At 42.0% G+C, this 22,131-nt stretch overlaps 1 protein-coding gene across 3 annotated transcripts in view; it reads right to left on the reverse strand.

Moving 5' to 3' along the window:
- LOC124551220 overlaps positions 1 to 22,131 on the reverse strand; it is a 146,667-nt gene that overhangs the window by 57,746 nt on the left and 66,790 nt on the right. For all 3 annotated transcript variants that reach the window (XM_047126210.1, XM_047126209.1, XM_047126211.1), the window contains exons 6-7: positions 6,648 to 8,176; positions 1,738 to 1,914 (exon numbers count right to left, since the gene is read on the reverse strand). In XM_047126210.1, coding sequence (XP_046982166.1) covers positions 1,738 to 1,914; positions 6,648 to 8,176 — 1,706 coding nt within the window. The remainder of the gene's footprint in view (positions 1 to 1,737; positions 1,915 to 6,647; positions 8,177 to 22,131) is intronic.

Here is a 22,131-nt window from a genome sequence, read left to right on the forward strand (position 1 = left end):
CACCAGAATCTCCTATCATGTATTTTGTTTTACTTATATTCACTCCCAGTCTTAACTTCTGCACTGATCTTTCCAATGCAGCATAATTATCCTTCAATGTTCTGATATTACTTGCAATTACTGCTACTTGATCAGTGTATGCCACCACTTGGACATGGCAGTCGAGTATTGTTTCTCCTGTTTTTTTGTGATTTGTCGAATTACCTTCTCTAGTGCTAAGTTAAAGAGTAGTGCAGGGATCACATCTCTTGGCTGCAGCCCTTTAACCACATAGAACAGTCCTGACAATTCTTTCTCTATTCTGACCCTGCAAACTGCTGCTTTCATTGTCATTTCTGCCATCAATAATTTTAGCAGGATTTTAAAATCCTTCATAATTTGGAGAATTTTATTCCTATCTGGGCTGTTGTATGCTTGTAGAAAATCAATGCATAACAAATGCATTAATTAAAATTTCTGGGCTAAATTGCCATGGTCCATATATAAAACTATTTCTCCATCCTGACGTTTCGTTGCCTACTGTGGGCAACATCTTCTGAGGTGAGTCGGCGACTGGCTGCTAGGCGCTGGTGGTCCCGCTTATATAGAGCACTTAGATGGCGCCACCACTCATCATGTGCTTTCAGATTTAAAACTATCTCTGGCTAGTGCCATCTCTCTCGATTACAAGTAATCGACTGTCACTTCGTTGGTACAAAGTTGACCGCCATATCTTGTCTAGTTTTAATCCTTCTTCTTTTCTATTAAAATCATTTCCATGCTTGTAGATCTCTATAGCTTCTCTATACATGCGAGTATAATAATGTGAGGTCCTAGCTATCATGTTTGTCTCACTAAATTTAATTTCATGATCACTGTCTTTGAAAACGTGTTCCGCTACAGCTGATTTGTCAACCTGTCCCAATCTACAGATCAGCTGTAGCGCAACATGTTTTCAAAGACGGTGATCACAAAATAAAATTTAGTGAGACAAGCGTGATAGCGAGGACCTCACATTATTATACTCGCATGTATAGAGAAGCTATAGAGATCTACAAGCACGGAAATAATTTTAATAGAAAAGAAGAAGGATTAAAACTAGACAAGATATGGCGGTCAACTTTGTACCAACGAAGTGACAGTCGATTACCTGTAATCGAGAGAGATGGCACTAGCCAGAGATAGTTTTAAATCTGAAAGCACGTGACGAGTGGTGGCGCCATCTAAGCGCTCTATATAAGCGGGACCACCAGTGCCTAGCAACCAGTCACCGACTCACCTCAGAAGATGTTGCCCGCAGTAGGCAACGAAACGTCATGAAGGAGAAGAAGTTTTATATATGGACCATAGCAATTTAGCCCGGAAGTTTTAATTAATGAAGATGCCGGCTGTGAAAGCTTACATGTTATCAACATAACAGATGCAGTTGCTCATCAAATTCATAAAGTGCCTCTATCACGCATCTTGATTAAAATGTTTAGTCCACTGTGAATCTATTACTCCTTCATCCAGCACGATAAACCCTAGTACCAGTCACATCTTGTATTCTAGTCGAGATGCTAAAATCTTACTAAACACCTCATACGTTGCATCTAAGAGAGTAATTCCACGATAATTGCTGCACTCTGCCTTATCGCCTTTCTTATGTAATGGGCAGGTTATTCTCGTGCTCCAATTGTTAAGCATTTTTTCCTTTATTAATCCATTAATTGTTGCAGATACCACACATTGGATTCTCTGGGCGTATCAAAAACTTACCCGACATATGCAACTAGTGCAGTTTGTGGCATCCTTGTAGAAGCTCTGGCCTGATGGGATCCTGCGATACTTGAAGAAGCAGTCAGCTCCAGACTGTGGTGGTGCTCCGAGAGTAGGCAATGGCGGCAGTGTACCAGCTGTGGTTGGGGTCGGAGTCGGCAGTGGCTCCAGGAGGAACTGGAAGCATGAGAACATTTCATTTAGAACACGAGCTTCACAAATTTCTCACTAAAGCCTATGAAGGAAAATATTATACTTACTGTTGTAAAATGCTGAAATTTTTTATTTATTGTGCTAATGAATTAAAGACAGCTTTTGTTTTATGCTACCATGATATTTGCTTTATCATTAATTTACACAGGTATCATTCATTTGTGAATCCTGAGACTTCACCTGGTTTAAAGTGGCAACACAAAAGCTGCTTGCAACCAATAAACAGTAAACAAAACAAAGATATTGTCTCCAATCTATGCCTATGCCACTACAATCTGTATTACACTGACCGGCACAAAAAATGCAACAATTCAGTTTCTTACAAAACCTGAAATTTATTTTAAATTTATGACACTAATCCACAATCTTATGATGGAATATTGTGGTACAGTCCCATCTAAGTGTCCAAAAATGAAAAAAGAAAGATGATTATAAACAAATTTAACAATTTAAGACAGAGACACACACTTCGGGGAAATTTTGAGTAAGCTCAAAAGGTAATGCACATCTGTTTTGATGTTAGACACTTTACACTTTACTTCATAGATCTCAGACACAATCTCAGAGATATCTACTCACATCTTCAAATGTGTGTATTGCCACCTGCCACCTCTTGCATTCAACCTTTCAGGAATGCTCCTGATTAATGCGGTAATGTCCTGTTAATGAATCGTATGCCGTTCTTCCAGGAGGGCATTCTGTAGGTCCTGTAGGGTCTCTGCATAATGCTGACGAGCTCTTCTCTCCAGTCAGACCTAAATGCTCTCCGTAGGACTCAAATTAGGGTATCGAGCAGGGCAACCCGTAGCATGAATCCATATTTCATCCAAGAACCCTTGCACAATTCTTGCAACATGTGAGCATGCATTGTCATGCATTAGTCTAAAATCATCACCAATAATGGAGCGAATGGCACAACATGGTCCAGAAGGATTTCCTCCACATACTGATGTGCGGTAAGACTCCCATGCTCCACAAATACCACATACATCCTCGCAACTGCATTCATTCCTGCTCACACCATGACAGAACCACACTCAAAAGGCATCCTGGATGAGAATGTGCAAGGGTCTGGTCTTCTCCAGGCTCTCTCTCATCTGTCAGATGATCAGATACCAAATTGCGACTCATCAGTGTACAACACTTGATCCCATTGTTGTACTGTCCAGTCCAGATGTTCCCTTCCAAAACGTAGTCGAGCTGTGCAATGCTCTCTGGGGAGTTTTGGACCTGTAGCATGTCTTCTGGACTGAAGGTTAGCTTCTTCCAGTCTTCTTCGAATGGTTCTCTCACTAACATTGGCCCTCGAACCTGGTGGAGTCAATTTTGTGCTTCAATAGTGGTGGTGTGTTGGTTGTAGAGAACCTGGAAGTTCTAAGATGAGGTCATCGCTCTCAGATGTTACTCTTTTGGGGCCTGTTGCTGGTCTCTTTCCAAAGCTTCCAGTTGCTCTGTAACTTCATGCGGTCCTGGAAATCATGGAAGGTATAAGTCTTCAACACTTCTGCAACATAATGCATGCTGCGGCCGTCTTCCACCAAAGCAACAGCTTTCACAGCTTATTTAAGGCTTAATGGCATGTTTACTCTAGAAAGCTGATTACGGATATCACAGAAAGATCCTACAAACTCATGTGGTTGAAAGGGAAACAATTCTCTATACAACAATAAGCGCTACAAGAGAAGAAAAACATTATTTACTCACATTTAGTGATGTGCTTTCCAGGCTGGGCAGAAACAACAATTGAGGCTAGTGCAGTAAACAATCAATACTTCATTGTTTACTTGCAAAGAAACAACAATAACATACCCCATCTCAAAAAATTGGTTGAAGTGCTTCACTTCAGTTAAACTAATAATTACACAATGCTAGTCAGTGTATATTTCAAGGAGGACATGGTGATTCCATGATGGACACAAGTAACTGAAAAATCTTTATAACACAGATATTTGCATTGCAATAGATGAATGATTAGGATTACAAAACTCTATGTGATCTATGGCTCTGACAATTCTGTATGGCATGAAGCCAGACCTCCCCACTTCCCACTGTCAGATGGTGTTGTCAGAGCCTTTAAACTTTGTGGTCCAGAATTAAGAAGACCCACATATGATTCTGGAGGAACTTGCTCCATGTTCCTTCAGAATCTTTTTTGGTGCTTGACAGCACAAGATGTTCTCGGTTTGTCAGTTGTGTCCTAATTCACAATCTTACCGCAGTTGTCCCCATGATTGTCTTTAGGAGGCACAGATTGTGGACTGCTTGAAGTGGCTAGATGTCCTCCTCATAAGCACAAAGAAAAAAGTGCAGCACCTTTCAAAAGTTGACTCAGTTTACACAGCTACGAGAAGGAAAGTCAAATAGGGCATGGTAGATTCAACCTACCCCTGGGCTGAATGACACCACATAGTGCAAGGGACTGTTGCCATCTTAAAAAGTGCGACGTCTGCCTTTCTGTGGACACTGAATGTTGTTCTTTGTTGTTGCTCAATGTCCAAATTCTGCCCAGATGTACTTATACCAATTGAAATTATTGTGCTGTAATGAAATATCAGCTTGCTCTTTTACAGCAAAATCCCAATAGGTTTTTTCTTTGGCAAAGGTGACAGCATTACATTTATAGTGTATGACTGTTAGCAAAATAGAATACTTATTCCAGAGGCATGAGTTGAGATTGGTTTTCTGTCCCACTCAGAAGATTTCAGATATGTTACATCTTGTTAAAGATGATGTAGGTGTTAGAGTGCCAAGTGTATAAGGTATTCCCTGTGAAACTGGCAGCAAAAATAGAACAAATTACTTACTATGAAAAGGATATTGTTACATTCCACACTGGATTTTCTATTGTTTGACAAATTACATACTCTACTACTAGTAACAGAACATTACTTAATTAATTTGCATGTCTTTAAATCAACAAATCATTTTTTGTTTAGGCTTTGTCTCCATTCTCTAGCATTGAGAATGGAGTCATGTGTTTGGGTGCAAAGATATTCAACCATGTTCCCATATAGACAAATGTAAGAAATTGGGAATTCCAACCAATATAAAGAAAATTAAAAATGTATCATCTTTATTTTATGAAGTACAGTCATAAGTTTTAACTTTCACTTCAAACAAATACAGTCACTTTTACACCCAAGTAGTTCACCACTATCTGTCGCAAAATTAGATAGTTGACAACAAATTTCATCATATAATAACTACACTCTGAGCAACGTGGTTAATATTCTCAATTGCTTAAGTAGGAGTATGCATGAAGTACATAAGTAAACTGTACACATAATTCCTATTACTTTCATCTGTGTGATGAATCTTTTTTGCTTAATTGATGATTTATCCCAGAACATTATCCCAAAGTCCATCATTCAATGAAAATATGGTAAATATGTTAATTATTGATTTTTAAGCACACAAAGTTGGAAATTATTCATATGGCAAAAATAGCTGTACTAAATGTTGTAGCAGATATAAGCTACTATATGGTTTCCCCAGTTTAAGTTTTCATGTATGTGCATACCCAAGAACTTTGAACTTTCTACTCTATTTATTATTCTTTTTGTGGTACATTATGTTAGTAACAGATGGGGTACTTTTGACAGTATAAACTCAGATGAACTGTGTAATTTTTTTCTTTATTTCTTTTTTCATAGTTTGAAGCAAGTAAATAAGTACAAAACTGGTAGGTAACTTTAACAAAAAAACATTATTAATATATTCCCTGTTGATGTTTTTGTGCTCAACTTAAGAATTTCATCTGCAGAAAAAGGCAAATTCTGACTCATGATTAAAAAAATATGGTAGTTCATTAACATGGAGCACAGTGTGAGCAAAGAAGCTGTGTACCATTTATCTAGCCTTGAAAAAAATAAAAATCTGTTGACAGGTTAAAACTGTATGTTGGTCCAGGACTTGATACTGGCTTTGCTTTGGCAGGCAATGTTCTACTGGCTGAGGCATCTAGAGATGTGTCACAAGCCACACTCTTGTAGTTCCTCTCTCCTCTTCTTCCCAGCTTTACAGGAGTCCACCTTACAGTCCTGGCAAAGATATGATGGATAATGGACTAGCCCAACATTTCTTAATCTTTTCTATAAGTGCAACCCTTTTTAATGCCACTTTTATTGTGGAATCCCTGGTTTGCTTCTACAGTATGGCTTTAATGCAGCTTTTGGCAAGCAAGTTGGTTGCAAATCACAATGTGGTTCACCTTTCTGAGGATGGCAGTGGATAAGGGTGCACAGTGAGAGAGAACTGTGGCCTACTACAATCATGCCTTGTGGAGTCATTCCCCATTGAGTTTGCCATATGCAAGGTTGCTGTTTGCTCTCTCACAAATACAGCTTTATCTACTGTCAGTGTCACATTCATACTGACTATCCAAATTATATAGTTGCCATGCTCTTTCTTTAATTTTGTAGAGGTGCCGATTTTTATTGTTTTTTAAGTTATTTTTCTGAACGTTGCGAGAAAGGAATGTAACTTCACGGAACACTTCAGTGATCTCTATGGGATGCCAGAATTCATGGAACACAGTTTAAGAAACACTCGATAATCCGATACCTAGGAAATCTTTTGAGAATGAGTATCTCACTTTGCAGTGGAGTGGGCACTATAATGAAACTTCAGGAAGCTTCATTTTCCATATGTTTAAGTTCAAAAGACAACACAGAAGGAGTAATTATAATGTGACTTACCATTCTACTCTCAGGCGGTCTTGAAGCTGCCATGCGTCCTCTTCCCATCTCTCCACTTCTCTCTTCTTGGCTTTTTGTTTGTTTATTCATTTTCTCCACACTGGACCTGACTTTCTTCATCTTTATGGATTTGAATTTTGTTTCATCTGGCTTCTGAATCTGCTGTGTCTCAATTTTTAATTCCAGTGTATCTTGTTCTTCTCTCACAAGTTCCATTTTTTGTGTGACTGTTGGCAGTGCAGTGAAATCTTGAGCCTCACTGTCAGTTGAAGGTAACGTGGTATGTAACATATCTGTTCCACTGTGCTCGACCAATTTATGATCTGTGTGTAGAATTCTTTGTCCGTATGTACTCGAGGCTGTCCCGATATCTGAGGTGTTTATGCTGTTCTCTGCCACATAAGAAACTGCAGGTTGTTGTACACTGCCTGCTGAATCTTTCTCTATCAAATTGTGTTCCCCAGGCTTGTCACTCTGAATAGTGGTTTTGTTCACAGCATTATTTTTCTCGGCATTTAAATTTCTGTCATCACTTGTTATCGATTTAGGCTCATAACCGAGCTGACTGTCATAAACATTAGATGTAACTGATGAACTGCAATTTCTACCCATGTGTGATACATTAAATTTTATCTCTGGGTCACTAAGATTCTTTGTAGTTGAATGTTCCATTAGTGTAGAAGCATCCGAGCTTTTCGACAATTCATTAGAAGCACTATTTATCAAAGGTACTGAATTGTGCACATTTGTGTTTGATTTGTTAGACTGTGTGTACTCTCCAGATACATATTCTTGAACAGACTCTCTAGCATTCTTCATGTTTTTGACTAAACTCACTGAAGAAACATTTGAAAATCTATGCTCATAAAGTTTAGGCACAACAGCAACAGTATAAGTGACTGCTTGAGAAACATCATCTAATGGCGTTGTTTGTGTGGGCTTCTTTGTGTGACTGCTGCTGCTGCTGGATGAATTGCTACCAACAGCTCCTTCTGTAACTGCTGAAGTAGTGGCAAATGTTGTGGCTCTTGAGCCAGGATTGGTGTACAGAGCAAAACTGTAGGTGAGCATTTCTGATAGTATATTCGAATACTTGTCAGTGTTGTTCCTCAAAATAGCTGGAGAGGGCCCATATGTTTTTAAATTACTGCTGGAGATATTTACATCTGCACTGTTTTCTGAGCTTGCACTTCCATTCTTCACCAATTCTTCCAGTGGCCATTCCCGAGTGCCCAGCTTGGGACTGACAGTGGTCAGCTCAGTTACACTTTTTTCTCTTTCAGCTGCAATGCTGAAATGTTGCAGAGTTGTTACATTTTCAGCAGAAGGCGGCGGCAGAGGGGTCGGCTGCCGATCCTCTATGACCATGTTTGCGACATGGAGATCACGCCAGGCACTTTCCTGGACGCATGACGTCCCGCCTGCCGAAGTGCGGTAGCCGGCAGGGCAGAGGCACCGGTACGAGCCCCATGCATTCACACACAGGTGGCTGCCACACGGTCTATCTTCCTCTATACACTCATTGCGATCTGTGGGCATTAAAGGTCTTTTAGTTACCTAGTACTACACTGCTGGCCATCAGACCTGCCAACACTGTGAGAGTGGCATGTGACAAACGCTAATCTGGCACGAAGTGACCTATGTGCTTGGGCATTAAAATGACTATTATTTCACTACAATGGCTTAAAGTATGTAAGAGTTGGCTGGTTGATTTGAGGGAGAGGACCAAACACTGAGGTCATTGGCCCCATCGGATTAAGGAAGGATGAGGAAGGAAATTGGTCATGACCTTTCAAAGGAACCACCCCAGCATTTGCCTGAAGCAATTTAGGGAAACATGGAAAACCTCCTAAATCACGATGGCTGGGTGAGTGTTTGAACAGTCGTCCTCCCAAATGTGAGTCGAGTGTGCTAACGACTGCACCACCTCACCCTGTATGTGAAAGAATATTGCCACTTCATTCCATAAATAAGGAAGGATTATGGAGCAAGTAAGGATTATGCAGCAGGTTTCTCATTCAGAAACTATATTTGAATAATGATTGCTTGTAAGAAGACAGTGTTATGCCTTCTGTAAGTCAGAAGCATCTACCAACATATGTTGGAATGTGACAGTGGCAGCATAGCAGCCTAATGAGAATCTCATTTGTCATTTCCGCTACAGTTACAGAAATAACGAATTGCTGGCTTCAAGTGGACCATACTCAAAGCCCTGGAGGATCACAGCTGTCAGGTGTGATTGGCCCATGAGGGGAGAGAGATCTTTTTTCCTCATCTGTTCAGGATCATACAGTCACAACGCACATCTTAAGCTGGGAAATGGGATGGTCTGTCTGGTGCCTGGTTCCACCAGAAGTACTGGACCAAATGGCTGTTTGAGAGCACAGTCTCACCACAGTGCCACACTCGCAGCACGAGCACGCTACTCGTCTTGCGTCATGAATACAATAGCCGTGGTGTTCCTCACAGCTGATATAAATATGAAGGAAACTGGATATCTTTTTAATTTTGTCCCTCTTAGTTGCGTTGATATACAATTTTTGCTGCAGTGGTTACCGGTTTCAGGCTGTCATACCCATTCTCAAATCGTACACCTTGTTATTAATCATAACTAGTCATACGATATGGAGCCGAAAGACAAGAATAGCTTCTGCACAGAAAGTTAAGCTGTGGGCAACAAGTATTTTCATAGACACTAGCCTTTGTGTCTACTGTTGCACATTACTGGTTGTGTCAGTCAGGTTCAATAGTTGATACAAGGGCTAATGTCAATGAGAGTATTTGCTGCCTACAGTTTAACTTCCTGTGCAGAAGCTACTTGTGCCTTTTGGCACCAATTGTATAATTACTTAGGATTAATAACAAGGTGTGTGGTTTGAGAACTGGTGTGTCAGCTTAAAACCAGTAACCAGTGCAGTTAAAATTGTATATCAATGCAACTGTCCCAATGTAGCTGAAATCAGTAACCCCTTCCCTTTCCTTTCCTTTCTCCACACCTCCACCTTCAGGTTACAGATAATGTATCCCAGCTACAGATTCCGCCCGATATCTGTCCTTCTGGACAAGTCCGGGAGAGCAGACACTACACATTCGTGCATCTGATAAGGACAAAACAAAACAAAAAATATCCTATTTCCTCAGTACTGAACACTTGCAGAACTACCATCTCACAGAATAATGCCTCAAATCAGCAAGATATAAATATGGCTGCCCAATGAATGGCTATCAGTTCTGCACTCACATCTGAAATTATCAGTTACCATGATCGCTGTACCGTGTGCTATCAGATAACAACCTCACCTGGTACTTGATCTTTCTCTCTGGTCGAGATTTTGATTGTATCTCTCTTTGCTCTCAGCCTGCCGACGTCATTGTGGCAAACATTTCTGATTTGCACTTTGTTGTTTACAAAGGTTGTCTTGATTTCATCCTCGTGTGTGTCCCATCTGCCAGCATTCAGCTGTGTCTAGCTTGGCTACTGGTGGGTGTCACATTCTCTTCCACATGCAATCCTTCTGCCTTACTGCTTCACATATTTCTCTCCTGGGTTTTGAGGCATGTGCCGACATCCAGCTATTTACAGACACACACACACACACACACACACACACACACACACACACACACACAGACAGTGTACACTTTCTGGAACACCACAGACTGACAGTGTAGCTACCACTGTTGTGGCTTTCCTCGACATAGCAGCAGAGAGAGGTGTGCTACAGTAGGGCACCCTGTGATAACACAGGACACAGAAATGGCACCACACTGTCTTTTCAGAAAAGTTCCAGTCCCATTATCCTGTCATGACAGATGTATCTGTATGAGGAGGCTCCAAGGAGAATGAACTGCGTTCGTCGTCATCATGAAGGTGTGTTTATATGGGGTACCATTAGGTACACATGTTCTCTGGTTCACACAGCTGGTAATTTGGACAGTAGTCATCACATTTGTGATGTGTCAAGGCCAGTGGCCATGTACTACCTTCCTAGTGTCTGTGAGATACCTTTCAGTAAGATAATGCAAGACTGCACATTCCCCTTTCTGTCACGAACTGCCTCAACACAAAGGGCATTCAACCGTTTCCCTGGCCACCACTTTCTACAGATCCCCCACATACTCAAAACATCCGGTCACAGGATGCCAAAAGACTGGCATGCCAACACTTGCCAGCCACTCCCACTGATGAACTCTTGAATAGAGCTGAAGAACTGTGGAATAACAAACCTGTATCTTTTCTCCAAGCTGTGACTCGGCACCCAGCCGCATTACAGCTGTTGTTGTTGACAGAGGACGCAGCTCTGTGTGTTAATGTTTGCACCCTCTATTCTCATAAGTCAGCTGCAAATTTAATAATATGTTCTTCTTACTATACTCTATACACCCAATATATAAAATTCTGTTAGTTACTGTCCTCCCCAGTGTTGCAAATTTTAATGGCCAGCTGCCTATATTACATCTCAGAGGAAAAAGAGTCTTTCGTATAAACAAAAACTGAAATTATACCGTAACAGCAACATTTTGTCTTAAACAATTTGTGTGTTCACACCACAAAAGCAATTTCAAACAACAATATTACAAAAAATAAAAATACTACACATACTAAACATAGTTGTAGCTAATTTCACATAGATATAAATGTAGAACTATAAGTCATTACTCATTTACTTTTTACTAGTGTAAGTGCTAATGTTTTTGTAACACATACAATGTGCTGTTCCATACAACATATGGAACATGAGACTCTTATGACAGTCACAAATGCTCATAGTAATATGTGACACACAGCACGTATAATCATAGAGATACTAGTCACTGGAATCATACAGTAGCTATTAATGTATGCAAACCTCTGGACCATCTTTGCTTCATCTCAAACAGTAATCAGCTGTGAAGTTGGCAGTATGAAAAGTGCATCTGCTCATAATGTTGTAAGCTCACTGTTAATACATGGTGTTCCAGAAAGAATGGGCCACATTGAGAGATATAACAGGAACAATCATTTGAAATGAAAAAGTTTAATAAACACTGGCTCTAAAACACATAGCTTACCACTCGTTCAGTTGAAGAGATGCATTTCACAGTAGTGAAGATGAATTGCTCAAAGCTCTTGAAGTATGCACTTTAGAGACCATGTTTACTGGATGCTTTTTCTTGTTTTGGTCCATACTACCACTCTCAAAATATGGAGAACAGAGAGCTTCCAGTAGGAGAGATTTGTTTCACAGTATAGAAAATGAAGAAGTGCTCACAGCTCTTAAGGTAAGGATTTTAGAGCCCCTGTCTACTGGACTTTTTTTGCATCGAATGATCTTTCCATTGTATCCCTGAATACTGACCAATCCTCCTGAGATGCCTTCTATAACACGAAGGAGTGTAGCATCTGGTACATTTTTACTAACAAGAATTTAATTTATAATATTACTTGACAACAGGTAACACTGTATGAATGCAATAAATGTCTAAGTATTTTGTGATATGTATTAACACAGTCTGTTATGTTACCTGATGTGTCATTCTTTTATTTCCAGTACTGAGTCAAGGATTTTATGTTGTTCAATGTCATTGATTTTTTTGCCTTTTAAGGGGGTAAATATGGTATGTGCTATCTTATTATGCAAGATATTCGTGAACGTGTACACCAGTTAGCTGTTTCTTGACAGTTCAATTTATAATGCCTTTCGTACTCCCTTTCACTTAGTGTACAGAATACATGACCATGGTCTGCAGACAAACCAAACGAATTTTTATCAACAATTCTTGGTGGTGAATCATGACATTTTTCAAACTTTCATAGGCTGTGCAGTTATACAGTCAAGTAATGTTATTTTGACAATCTCCTACATGTCTTATTAACATTGCATAGCTTCTGATACATGTCAAATGATGTGCACTAGTGAAGTAAGCAAAGATTTCACTCACTGCTTATATGTTGGGTATCTTTCTCTGAAGAATTGTCAGATGCATTTTCCATGGCATTTTGCCAGGTATCTGCAATTAAATTTTTTGTAGTGTATGGATAGAGTCAATATCGTATCCCAGCCCAGCACATTTGAATACCCACCGGACGGTACAGACATCTACGACAATTGTTGGGTGACACTGCTGCAATTGCAGATGCTGTGGTCACTAACTGAGTGTCGCCACAACCGTGCCTGTCTGGCCAGCGTTTCAGGGCTCATGACTGCCTTGCAAAGCCAGCTGTATGGTCACTTTGCCCATTACTTGTTATTTCTCTGCATTACTGTATACATCTTGCTACACATCATTGTGTCAGTTCTGAGTTCACTACATCTTAGTATTTGATGTCGGCTCGCCCTTTGGCCTCAATATTCTGCCGTGCTGTCTGTGTAGTCTATCGTTCTGTCACGTTATTCAACTGTCGCTCTCCTTCGTCTCACTGTCATCTCTCTACGCCAGTCGGCCAGCCACTGCCGGTTCTGAAGTCACTCCCAGACTTGCCCAATTGTGGTCACTATAATTGTTGATTAGGTAAAAGGTTAGTGGCATTTCATGGACGCTAAGCTTGTGCAACTCCTAAAATAGCAACAGTAATAGCAATAGCAACAGCTGCTCCTGCAGCAACATTAGCTACATCAACTCTTGCAGCTGTTTCAGCAGCAGCAACAGCAATTCCAAAAACTATTTCAAATTTTGTCAGATCATTTACAGGTTCAGTGTTCTCAACCCACCCAGACTGTGGACACTTCCCAGGTGAAGGGCCACCCACCTGCTTTTCCACCATGTAACAATGCATAAGAGTTTTGGGACACATATTTGCAGTGGCTGAAACAGCACTTCGTTGCTTTTCAGGTTTTTCTCCATCAATTGCCCTTCCTTTCTTGGGCTTCCCTGGAGAGTTTTGTCTTGCTAAAGAAGTTGGTTCCACTCTCAAATCTGGCTGTGCTCACATTTGACAAGATCTGTCCAATTATTCTTCACGATTTATTCCATGTGCTTGCATCGCACCCCAAATTCCATCTATACCACAAGCAATCTGGTCAGTTGTACCACCCGTGGGTGACAGATTTACAATGGTTGAGTCAACGTTATTATTTCACTTGCACAAACCCTGTTTGCAATACTTGATGTGCAATTCACTGATCTGCAATTTTGTGGTGTAATTGGGTCCCAATCCAGAGGTTTGTACTGCAGCCTTCAAACTATACAACCCTTCCTTAAATGATATTTTGAACATCACACTCTCTTTTGAGAGCACACAAACTGCAAACTAACGCCTGATGGCTCCACCCAGGTCGCATCAGTCCAGATATCGTGTCGGGGGTGAAATTCCTGTAAGTCCTTTTCCTACTAATGGCATCAAAGTTCATCAAATTTGGACATCTCCATGACCTCTGAACAGCCTATCATGCTCTGTCGATACAAGCAGTGTTGAGTCCTGATTGCTTCATGGCCCACCCACATGTAGGATCTCTGGATTTCTGGGCACACTGCACCCACTCTTGGAAAGATGGGCATCTCCACACAGTTTTTTGTCAACCTTCACACAGTCAATTGTCACACCCCCCCCCCCCCCCCCATATGCACCCAGAATGGTGTGTGAAAAATTGCAACCCAAGATGTCCGCTTCCAGCTAGACACAGAAGCTACAATTCCTATCATCAACCTTCATATGTATACTCATCTCGCTTTCCCCGACTTCACCCCACCCACCCATACAGTGGTCACCTATTGTGACAGTTCAACTCCTCTCCAGAGTCAGATCACAGTCAACACTACGTACAAACAGGTAGTCCAGCTGTTAACTCTGTTGTTGATAGTCACTCATATGGCAATATTTTTGGTCTCGATGCCTCCTCCATCACTGGTGAGGTCCGGGTCATCTGTGAATCAGTTCCCTTCCAGGAGCTCGATGATTTCTGTGCCACCTTCGCACCTCTGTTTGAACTCAGGCTGGTGTGCGCCACAGATTTCCAAGCCCATATCTCCGTAAGTATGGATGCTGTGCCCCATTTTTGGCATGTGGGATTGCTCCCTATCTGTCTGTGGGTAGCCATTAAGCAAGAACTCCATCACATCCATACTGTTGGGGTAATTGAACTCATAAAAAATAATGCCTGAGCCACCCCAGTGGTGATGGTCAAGAAGTCTAATGGCTCTCTCCGGCTATGTAGGGATTTTAAATTGAAGATCAATGTTGGGATACAAGTGGCCTGGAAGACCTCCTCAAGAAGCTTGTTGGAGGTGAATATTTCTCTCAGATATACCTGACCAATGCATATGCATCCCCCCTGCATGAGGAATCACAACACATTATGGTTATCAACACTCCCTTTGGCTTATATAAATACAGGTACTTGTCCTTTGGGATCTCTTCTGCTCCAGAAATTTTCCAGAGATACCAGGAACAGTTAATCTTGTCCAATTCTGCTTGTACTCTCTAGACAAGCTAATTGTTATAAGAACCTTGTGTTTGGACCGCCAGCACAACCACTGTACCCCCTTTCAACATACCATGATGCAGCGCTCAAGTGGCACTTACACAAACATAGGTTTTTTCAAGAGCAATGTTTCTGTCACAGACATTCTACCACGCCCCAAAACTTTTTTGGGGAAGGTAAATTATTATTTCAAGTTCCCTCCATGTTATGCATCCATGCAAACAGTTGTGCAAAAAGGATGTTTGGCTGGACAGCTACCGTTGAGCATACTTTCACACAGCTGAAGCGTCTGTTGTGCCCTGCCTAATGCTCTTCACTCCGTCGCATCCACTGGTTCTGGCTACAGATGCTGCTCCCTATGACACTGGTGCAGTGAAGTACTGTATGGAACAGCCAATTACCTATGCATCAAAGATGCTGACATTTGATCAAAAAAGCTACTTGCAGATTAGAAAGAGGCTTTGTTGATCATCTTTACCATTAAGAAGTTCCACGTTTACCGTTTTGGGATAAAATTTACCCTCACTATGGACCACAAGCTGTTAGTGGCTCTCTTTGGGCCCTGCCCTCTGCTTCCAGAGTAGACTACCCAATGCCTCCAGTGTTGGGCACTCTTCCTCAGTTCCTACATTTATACAATTAAATACAAGCTCACGGCATAACATGCAAATGCAGATGCCCATTCTTGTGTGCCTCCAGAGCCCGATCTGGCATTTGACTGACAGGATGTCTCCTGTTTCCACATTGGTGAGGAATGACAGCACACCTCAGATGGGTTTCCTATTATGGCTACTCACATCATTGCAGTATGCCATGCACCCTGTGCTCAGTTGGGTGGGCCAATTCTTTTTCAGAATCTATCAATCCTGAGCTTTGGGCCTGGGCTTGCCTCTCCCACAATTTGTTGTCCATCTCCAACTTCTCCTGCTTGATGCAGAGGTGGATACTCACTGTGTCATCATCCCACGTACCCTGCACCATCATTTTCTGCACCTCCTTCACTGTGGGCATCGGGGTATGTTGCAGGTGAAGGCCCTCGCATGGCACCACACTTACTGTCTGGGATCGAACAAAGATGTGGAGACCATGGTGTGTAGCTGTTTTCCTCGTGCCTGACACGAGACAGCTCTGCCCCAGTCTTATACTCCCTAGCCCATCCCTGTCACTGCTGGGACTGCATTCGTCTGAACTATACTGGCCCCTTTTTGGGATCTATGTGGCTCATTGTCAGAGATGCTTATTCTAACTATCTATATGTGGTCAGCACAGTATCCACCACCACCGATTCTCATCCAGACTCTCACCATCGAGTGGTTTTCTTGCAGAACCTGCACCATTGTGTTAGATAATGGGGCCTAATTCACAGTGGCAGCTTTCGAACAGTTCTGCATCTGCAATGGCATCGAGCACCCGTTTATTTCACTGTTTCGTCCCCCCTCCAAAGGCAAAGTGGAGCACATGATGCTTAAGTTTAAATCATAAATGTTGAAACTGGTGGGTACTTCCACTAGCATGGTTGCCCTCACACTGTTTCTGAGCCCCTACCAGTCCACCCCTTTCTGTGACTGTTGCCTGGTAGAACACCTCTGTGGCCAGCAGCCACATATTCTCCTCTACCTCCTGGGCCCACAGCCAACAGATCACTGGACCAGGCCTACCGGTGCTTTCTGCACGGCACAGCTGCGTGGGTACACTCACATGGGGCAAAAACCCCACAGGTGCTAGCAACGGTGGTCGCCACTCCCATATGGCACCTTATGGAGGTGGATACTCTGAGGGCTTTGGAGTATCAGCACACCAACCAGCTCTATTTTTGCCTACCAACTGTCCCACTGCCATCACTGCCACCTCATTCGGTCCTGGAAGGTGCACCTTTGCCACTCTCATGCCGACTGAGGTACAATTTACACTCTCGGGCTTCAGCAGTGGTTTTCCAAGGATGCAGACATTGAAGTGGAGGTCTCATGGTGACCACCGCTCTCTCGGCAGTCACTGTCCACACTGTCCGTGCCTGTGCCACTGGGTACTCTAGAGTTTTCCTGCCTCCTGGCGGGCTTCTATGCCGGGCCTCAAGCATTGCCAGTTGTTTGCCTTCCAAAGCATCATCCAGGCCACTTCTGATATCATATGCCCATTTTGGGCCACTAGGTGGCACTGCTGCAATGGTGGGTGCTGCAATCACCAATGTAAGCACTGCCATAAGACACACCTCTCCAGTCAGCCTATAAGGGCTCGCTGCTGCCCTATAAAGCGAGCAGGTGGCCACTCCGCCCATCAGTTGTGATTTCTCTACATTACCATACAGATCTCACTACACATCATTGTCTCAGTTACGAATTTGCTACATCTTAGTATTTGACATTGATTTACCCTTTGGACTTGTTATTGTGCTGTGCATCTCCATTGCCCATCATTCTCTCATGTTGGCCACCTGTTGTTCTCTAGCTACTCACTGCCAAAACTCTCAGCCACTTGGCCAGCCACCACTGGTTCTGAAGTTATTCCTGGACTTTTCTGATGCCAGTCACAGTAGTCAACACAAACAAGTACTACTCATCACTTGTTTCATGCTGTGCCCACTGTCTGGCTGTTTCTTGATAGAAACCTTTTCTTTAGTTTGAATTTTGTGTGTCCATTCGATAGAGCCATGTCACATTTTTCAAGTGTGATATTTGGTTTAATGACATATCTCATCACGAACAGTAAAACATGCAGAATAACCAGGGCTCCAGCAATGACTAAGCAGAGCTGTTACATGGCAGTGGCAGATAGACAACACAACACAATCTGGCAAAGGAAAAATGAAGGTCACAGAAGGAAACATGATTGACAAATGTTGACCAATATGATAAGAGCTGGAGGACACTGCAAATGTGGGGTCGATCAGAAACTCCAGAAACAACTTCACAGAACGGGACAACAATATTGCAAACTGTATCCAGGTGAAGAATGGGCTGCAGAAAGTCACATTTGCACAGTAAAAAATGCCATTTAAAGATAAATTGTTGATGGTGTACAGCAAACAGCCACAAATGCATTCAAAAAGCACTGTTACCAGTTTTGAATTTTTTGCAATTCATTATCAGACTTTTTTTTCACCAAAACAAATGATACATTGGTTTCCTATGTATTACTCTAGGATAAACAATAACTTGCAATTACAAATGTGTGACCAAAATGGTTGCACTACAGATTTGTGTTGGAATGCAACTTATGTGGAATGTGTTGTAACGGCGACCGGAACGGTCATGGGGTAGCAGTGACGGAAACGCAGCGGGACCCGCAGACTGGCCCATGAACAACAACACAACAGGAGAGGACGGACACGACCAACGGAGGACCTTACAACATGATAAGAACACACAACAGAGTAACGAACCAAACAAGACAACCATGTCCACTGGAATAGAAACACGAAGTCAATACGCTGCCTGAGACAATATGTCCTGAGACGCAAAGTGATGTTAGACTGCTGGCTGAGCGCGAGGCAGGTGTTTAAGTAGGCTATCGGCGGTGCCGCTATTGGCTGCTGCAACCATGTGTTCCACTGTGGCACCCTCACATTAAAAGCAGGCCAGGAGGCACGCGCCGCCACAGCTTACAGCATGATGGTGCAGAGACCTCTATGGGTCTTCGATGTCCATGACGTCTGGTGGGGATTCAAATTCCGCGGCGCATGGTACCAGAGAATGTTCATCTGGTGCAATTGTTTCTGCAATTTTATTTCAGTGAAAGACTCTCAAAGTGTTTGTAGCACTGTACATTGTACATTGCCACTGATGGCAGCTACAGCAAAGGCCATGTTGAAGGGTTTCTGTGGATAAGGAACAGTTGGCACTTTCTGGTTTCAGGTGGTTGGGCTATACAATCAGACCAAATGGAGAAAGCTGCTGTCTTCTTCTGAACTGTGGAGCCTACCCAAGACAGCTGCCACACTTTATACTAAAGAGGATCTTAAAATTGAGAAATGAACAATGGTTGCACATTAAGGAGGAGCCTATGACCTAAGCTCTGGACTTTTGCCTCAATATTGTAGATGACACAGATGGAGTCACATCAGTGTGAATCCAGATATGTAAGGTGTACTAGCTATAATGCCAGCCAGACTTGTGACATATAGGGTAAACTGCTTCGTGTACTGGCTGTCGAGGGCCACATGTGAAAAGATGGCTATGTTTCAAGTTCTTTTGAGGCCTCAAATCAGCCAAGACAAGGACGAAGGACAAGTGGATGTTGCAAAAACACACATTTAGAAGAAACACGGAGGGGTCAGAACTGTTAAACTGGAAGAACAAGACAGCAGTGAGCAGGCACAGAACTGGGCAGTATGCGAGTAATTGAGAGAGTCCACAAATGACAGAAGTGGGGGAAGATGCTAGAGAGTTGAGCAGCTCACCGACGAAGTGACGGTGTGACACTGGCATGGATACACTCACCCTGTGAGGGAGTTACTGAACTCGGCTGTGGACATGATGAGGGAAGTAGCGACTGAGCAATGCTGCAGTAACTGTTAACATGCAAACGTTATGACGCCTTCACAATTGAAGACAGAGAAGAAAGGACGTACAGTCATAAGCTGGAAGGCTATATTGCACTATTGGCCAACGTGTGCACAAAAGGGCAAGTCTCACCATACATTATTCCTGATCTTGTCTGCTTCTCTGTTGCACAATTCCAGCAGCACAAAATGAAAGAACACCAAAAAAATGTTGTCACTGTTCCAGGGTCTGCTAGACAATCTCGACACTGCACTGCAGAAACCTGCGTTAAAAATTACTCTACTTATTTAGATCACTTGTGGAGCTCGATCAGAGATAACAGCACCACAAACCACTGTTCTGCCATCAGACCATTGTATAAAATGAACAAACAATAATGCGTGTTGAATTTGATCTGGACTTAAAGCAGCACAGACCACCGAAATTTTCTTGTAGATCATTTCTTTTAATTTTCCCTGCAGATAAAAATCTAGAGATATTAAGTCTGGTGAGCTTGCTGACCATTTTGGATTTCATGAATGATTGATCCAATGATCTCCAGACATTTGCTTATGAAGGAATGTAACTATCGGTGCAGAATGAATGCAATAACCATCATGTTGGAACCATAAGGGCTGCCATGTGCTCTGTGGGGTGTCTTCCAATAAGTGTGGCAGTATATTGTTAGGAAGACACTAGTGCCTATTTATAGTTCTATCAATAAAACAAAGACCAATGATGCAATATTCAAAAAGCATCCACCACTCATTGACAGAACAAGGTTGATGTATATTCACTTCTCCTGGCCAATGTAGGTATCAACTGACCAAAGACAGATTTGGCCACGGTTTTCAAAAAATGCTTCATCCATAAACAAAATCTTCCATAGAAACTCTGCACCAATTTGCTGTTTTTGTAGATACTGCGAGTGCTTTGGAAAGACATTGCCATGAATTTGTTGCTGAAGCAGAATGTGAAAAGTATGAAATGCATACGAATGTTGTAGACATGAAAAGCACATTTGGCTTATACCACTCACACATTCAAGCTGCCTCTGTGGATTGCGAGTTACTGTAGCTGAAATATTAGTTTCATTTTTCTCATCAGCTGATGTTCTTTTTTGTTGGTGTATTTCATCCTCCAAACTTCCAATTTTTTGAATATTTTTAATAGTATCTGCAAATAAAGAATGCGAGGTCTTGGCAAGATCAGGATATCTTTCAGCTTACAACCTCACCACTGCTCTAACAGTCTGTCAACATTTGCCATAAACAAAAAGCATATGCACTTTCTTTACTGATGTACACATTATGAATGTCTGAATAGCTTTAAGAACATGTTGCCTGATAGCTACAATCTAAAGCACAAACTGAAGTGTTCAGGTCAACTCATGAGCTGCATCTGAGTTATGTGTTTGCTTAGAGGTGCAGTAGGGCAGACATTTCAGGGATTTATTCTGCTGCTGATGAAACAATGGTTGCATTGCTGTTATCCTGTTAGTATTTGATGAAACCCCACAATTTAATGTCACTGAAGTCCTCACCGAAGGCTCTTATCAAGTCCACTGAGAAAGTATACGGTTAAAAAAAAAAGTCAGTGTCATAATTATTCATCTACATCAACAGCCATACACTGAACGGCATGGCTGAGGGTATCTCATATTGTACCAGTTGTTATGGCTTTTTCCTGTTCCATTCACTTATGGTGTGCAGGAAGAATGATTGTTTAAATGTCTGTGCATGCTGTAACTAGTCTAGTCTTGCCCTCGCAATCCCTACAGCAGTGAAATGTAGCGGCTTGTTGTATATTCCTAGATCCACTATCTAAAGCTGGCTCTTGAAACTTCACAAGTAGCATTTCCTAAGATAGGATCTATCTTCAAGCATCTGCCTGTTTAGTTTCTTTAGCATCTCTGAGACACTTTCCCATGGGTCAAACAAACCTGTGACCATGCACACTGCCCTTCTCTGTATATGTTAAATATCCCCTGTCATTCCTATCTCGTTTGGGTTTCAAACATTTGTGCAATATTTTGGGATGGGTCACACAAGTGTTTTGTAACCAATTCCCACTGTAGATTGATTGCATTTCCCTAGTATTCTGCCAGTAAGCTGAAGTCTACCACCTGCTTCACCTGTGACTGTGCCAATGTGATCATTCCAAGTCCCTACGAAGTGTTACACCCAAGTATTTTTATAAGTTGACAGGTTACAACTGCGATTTATTCATTCTGTAGTCATACAAGGGCCATTTCAAAATTCCTGCACATTGTGCATGTGCAACCATTACAGTGAAGTGAACAAGTTGAAATTTATGTTGCTGTGAGTGAGACTTTGGGTGTTATGGTCTTATGTGTGTTTGCTGGTTCATGTGACTGTGTCATGAGGAATTCAGTTTTAAAATGGAAGCTGAAACCGAGCCAGTTTGGATTACACATAGTGACCATATTCCTACATCAAAACTGAATCCTACATGGAAAAAATCCAATGGAGATTTACAACACTTTGAGAGAGGTGTGTAGGATCTACTGTAGTGTAGTGGATTGCAGCACCGTTTCATGGTGCTCTACTCATTTCTGTGAAAGTCCAGTAAGCACTGAGGACA

This window comes from Schistocerca americana, chromosome 9 (assembly GCF_021461395.2).
Source record: "Schistocerca americana isolate TAMUIC-IGC-003095 chromosome 9, iqSchAmer2.1, whole genome shotgun sequence".
Lineage (NCBI taxonomy): Eukaryota > Metazoa > Arthropoda > Insecta > Orthoptera > Acrididae > Schistocerca > Schistocerca americana.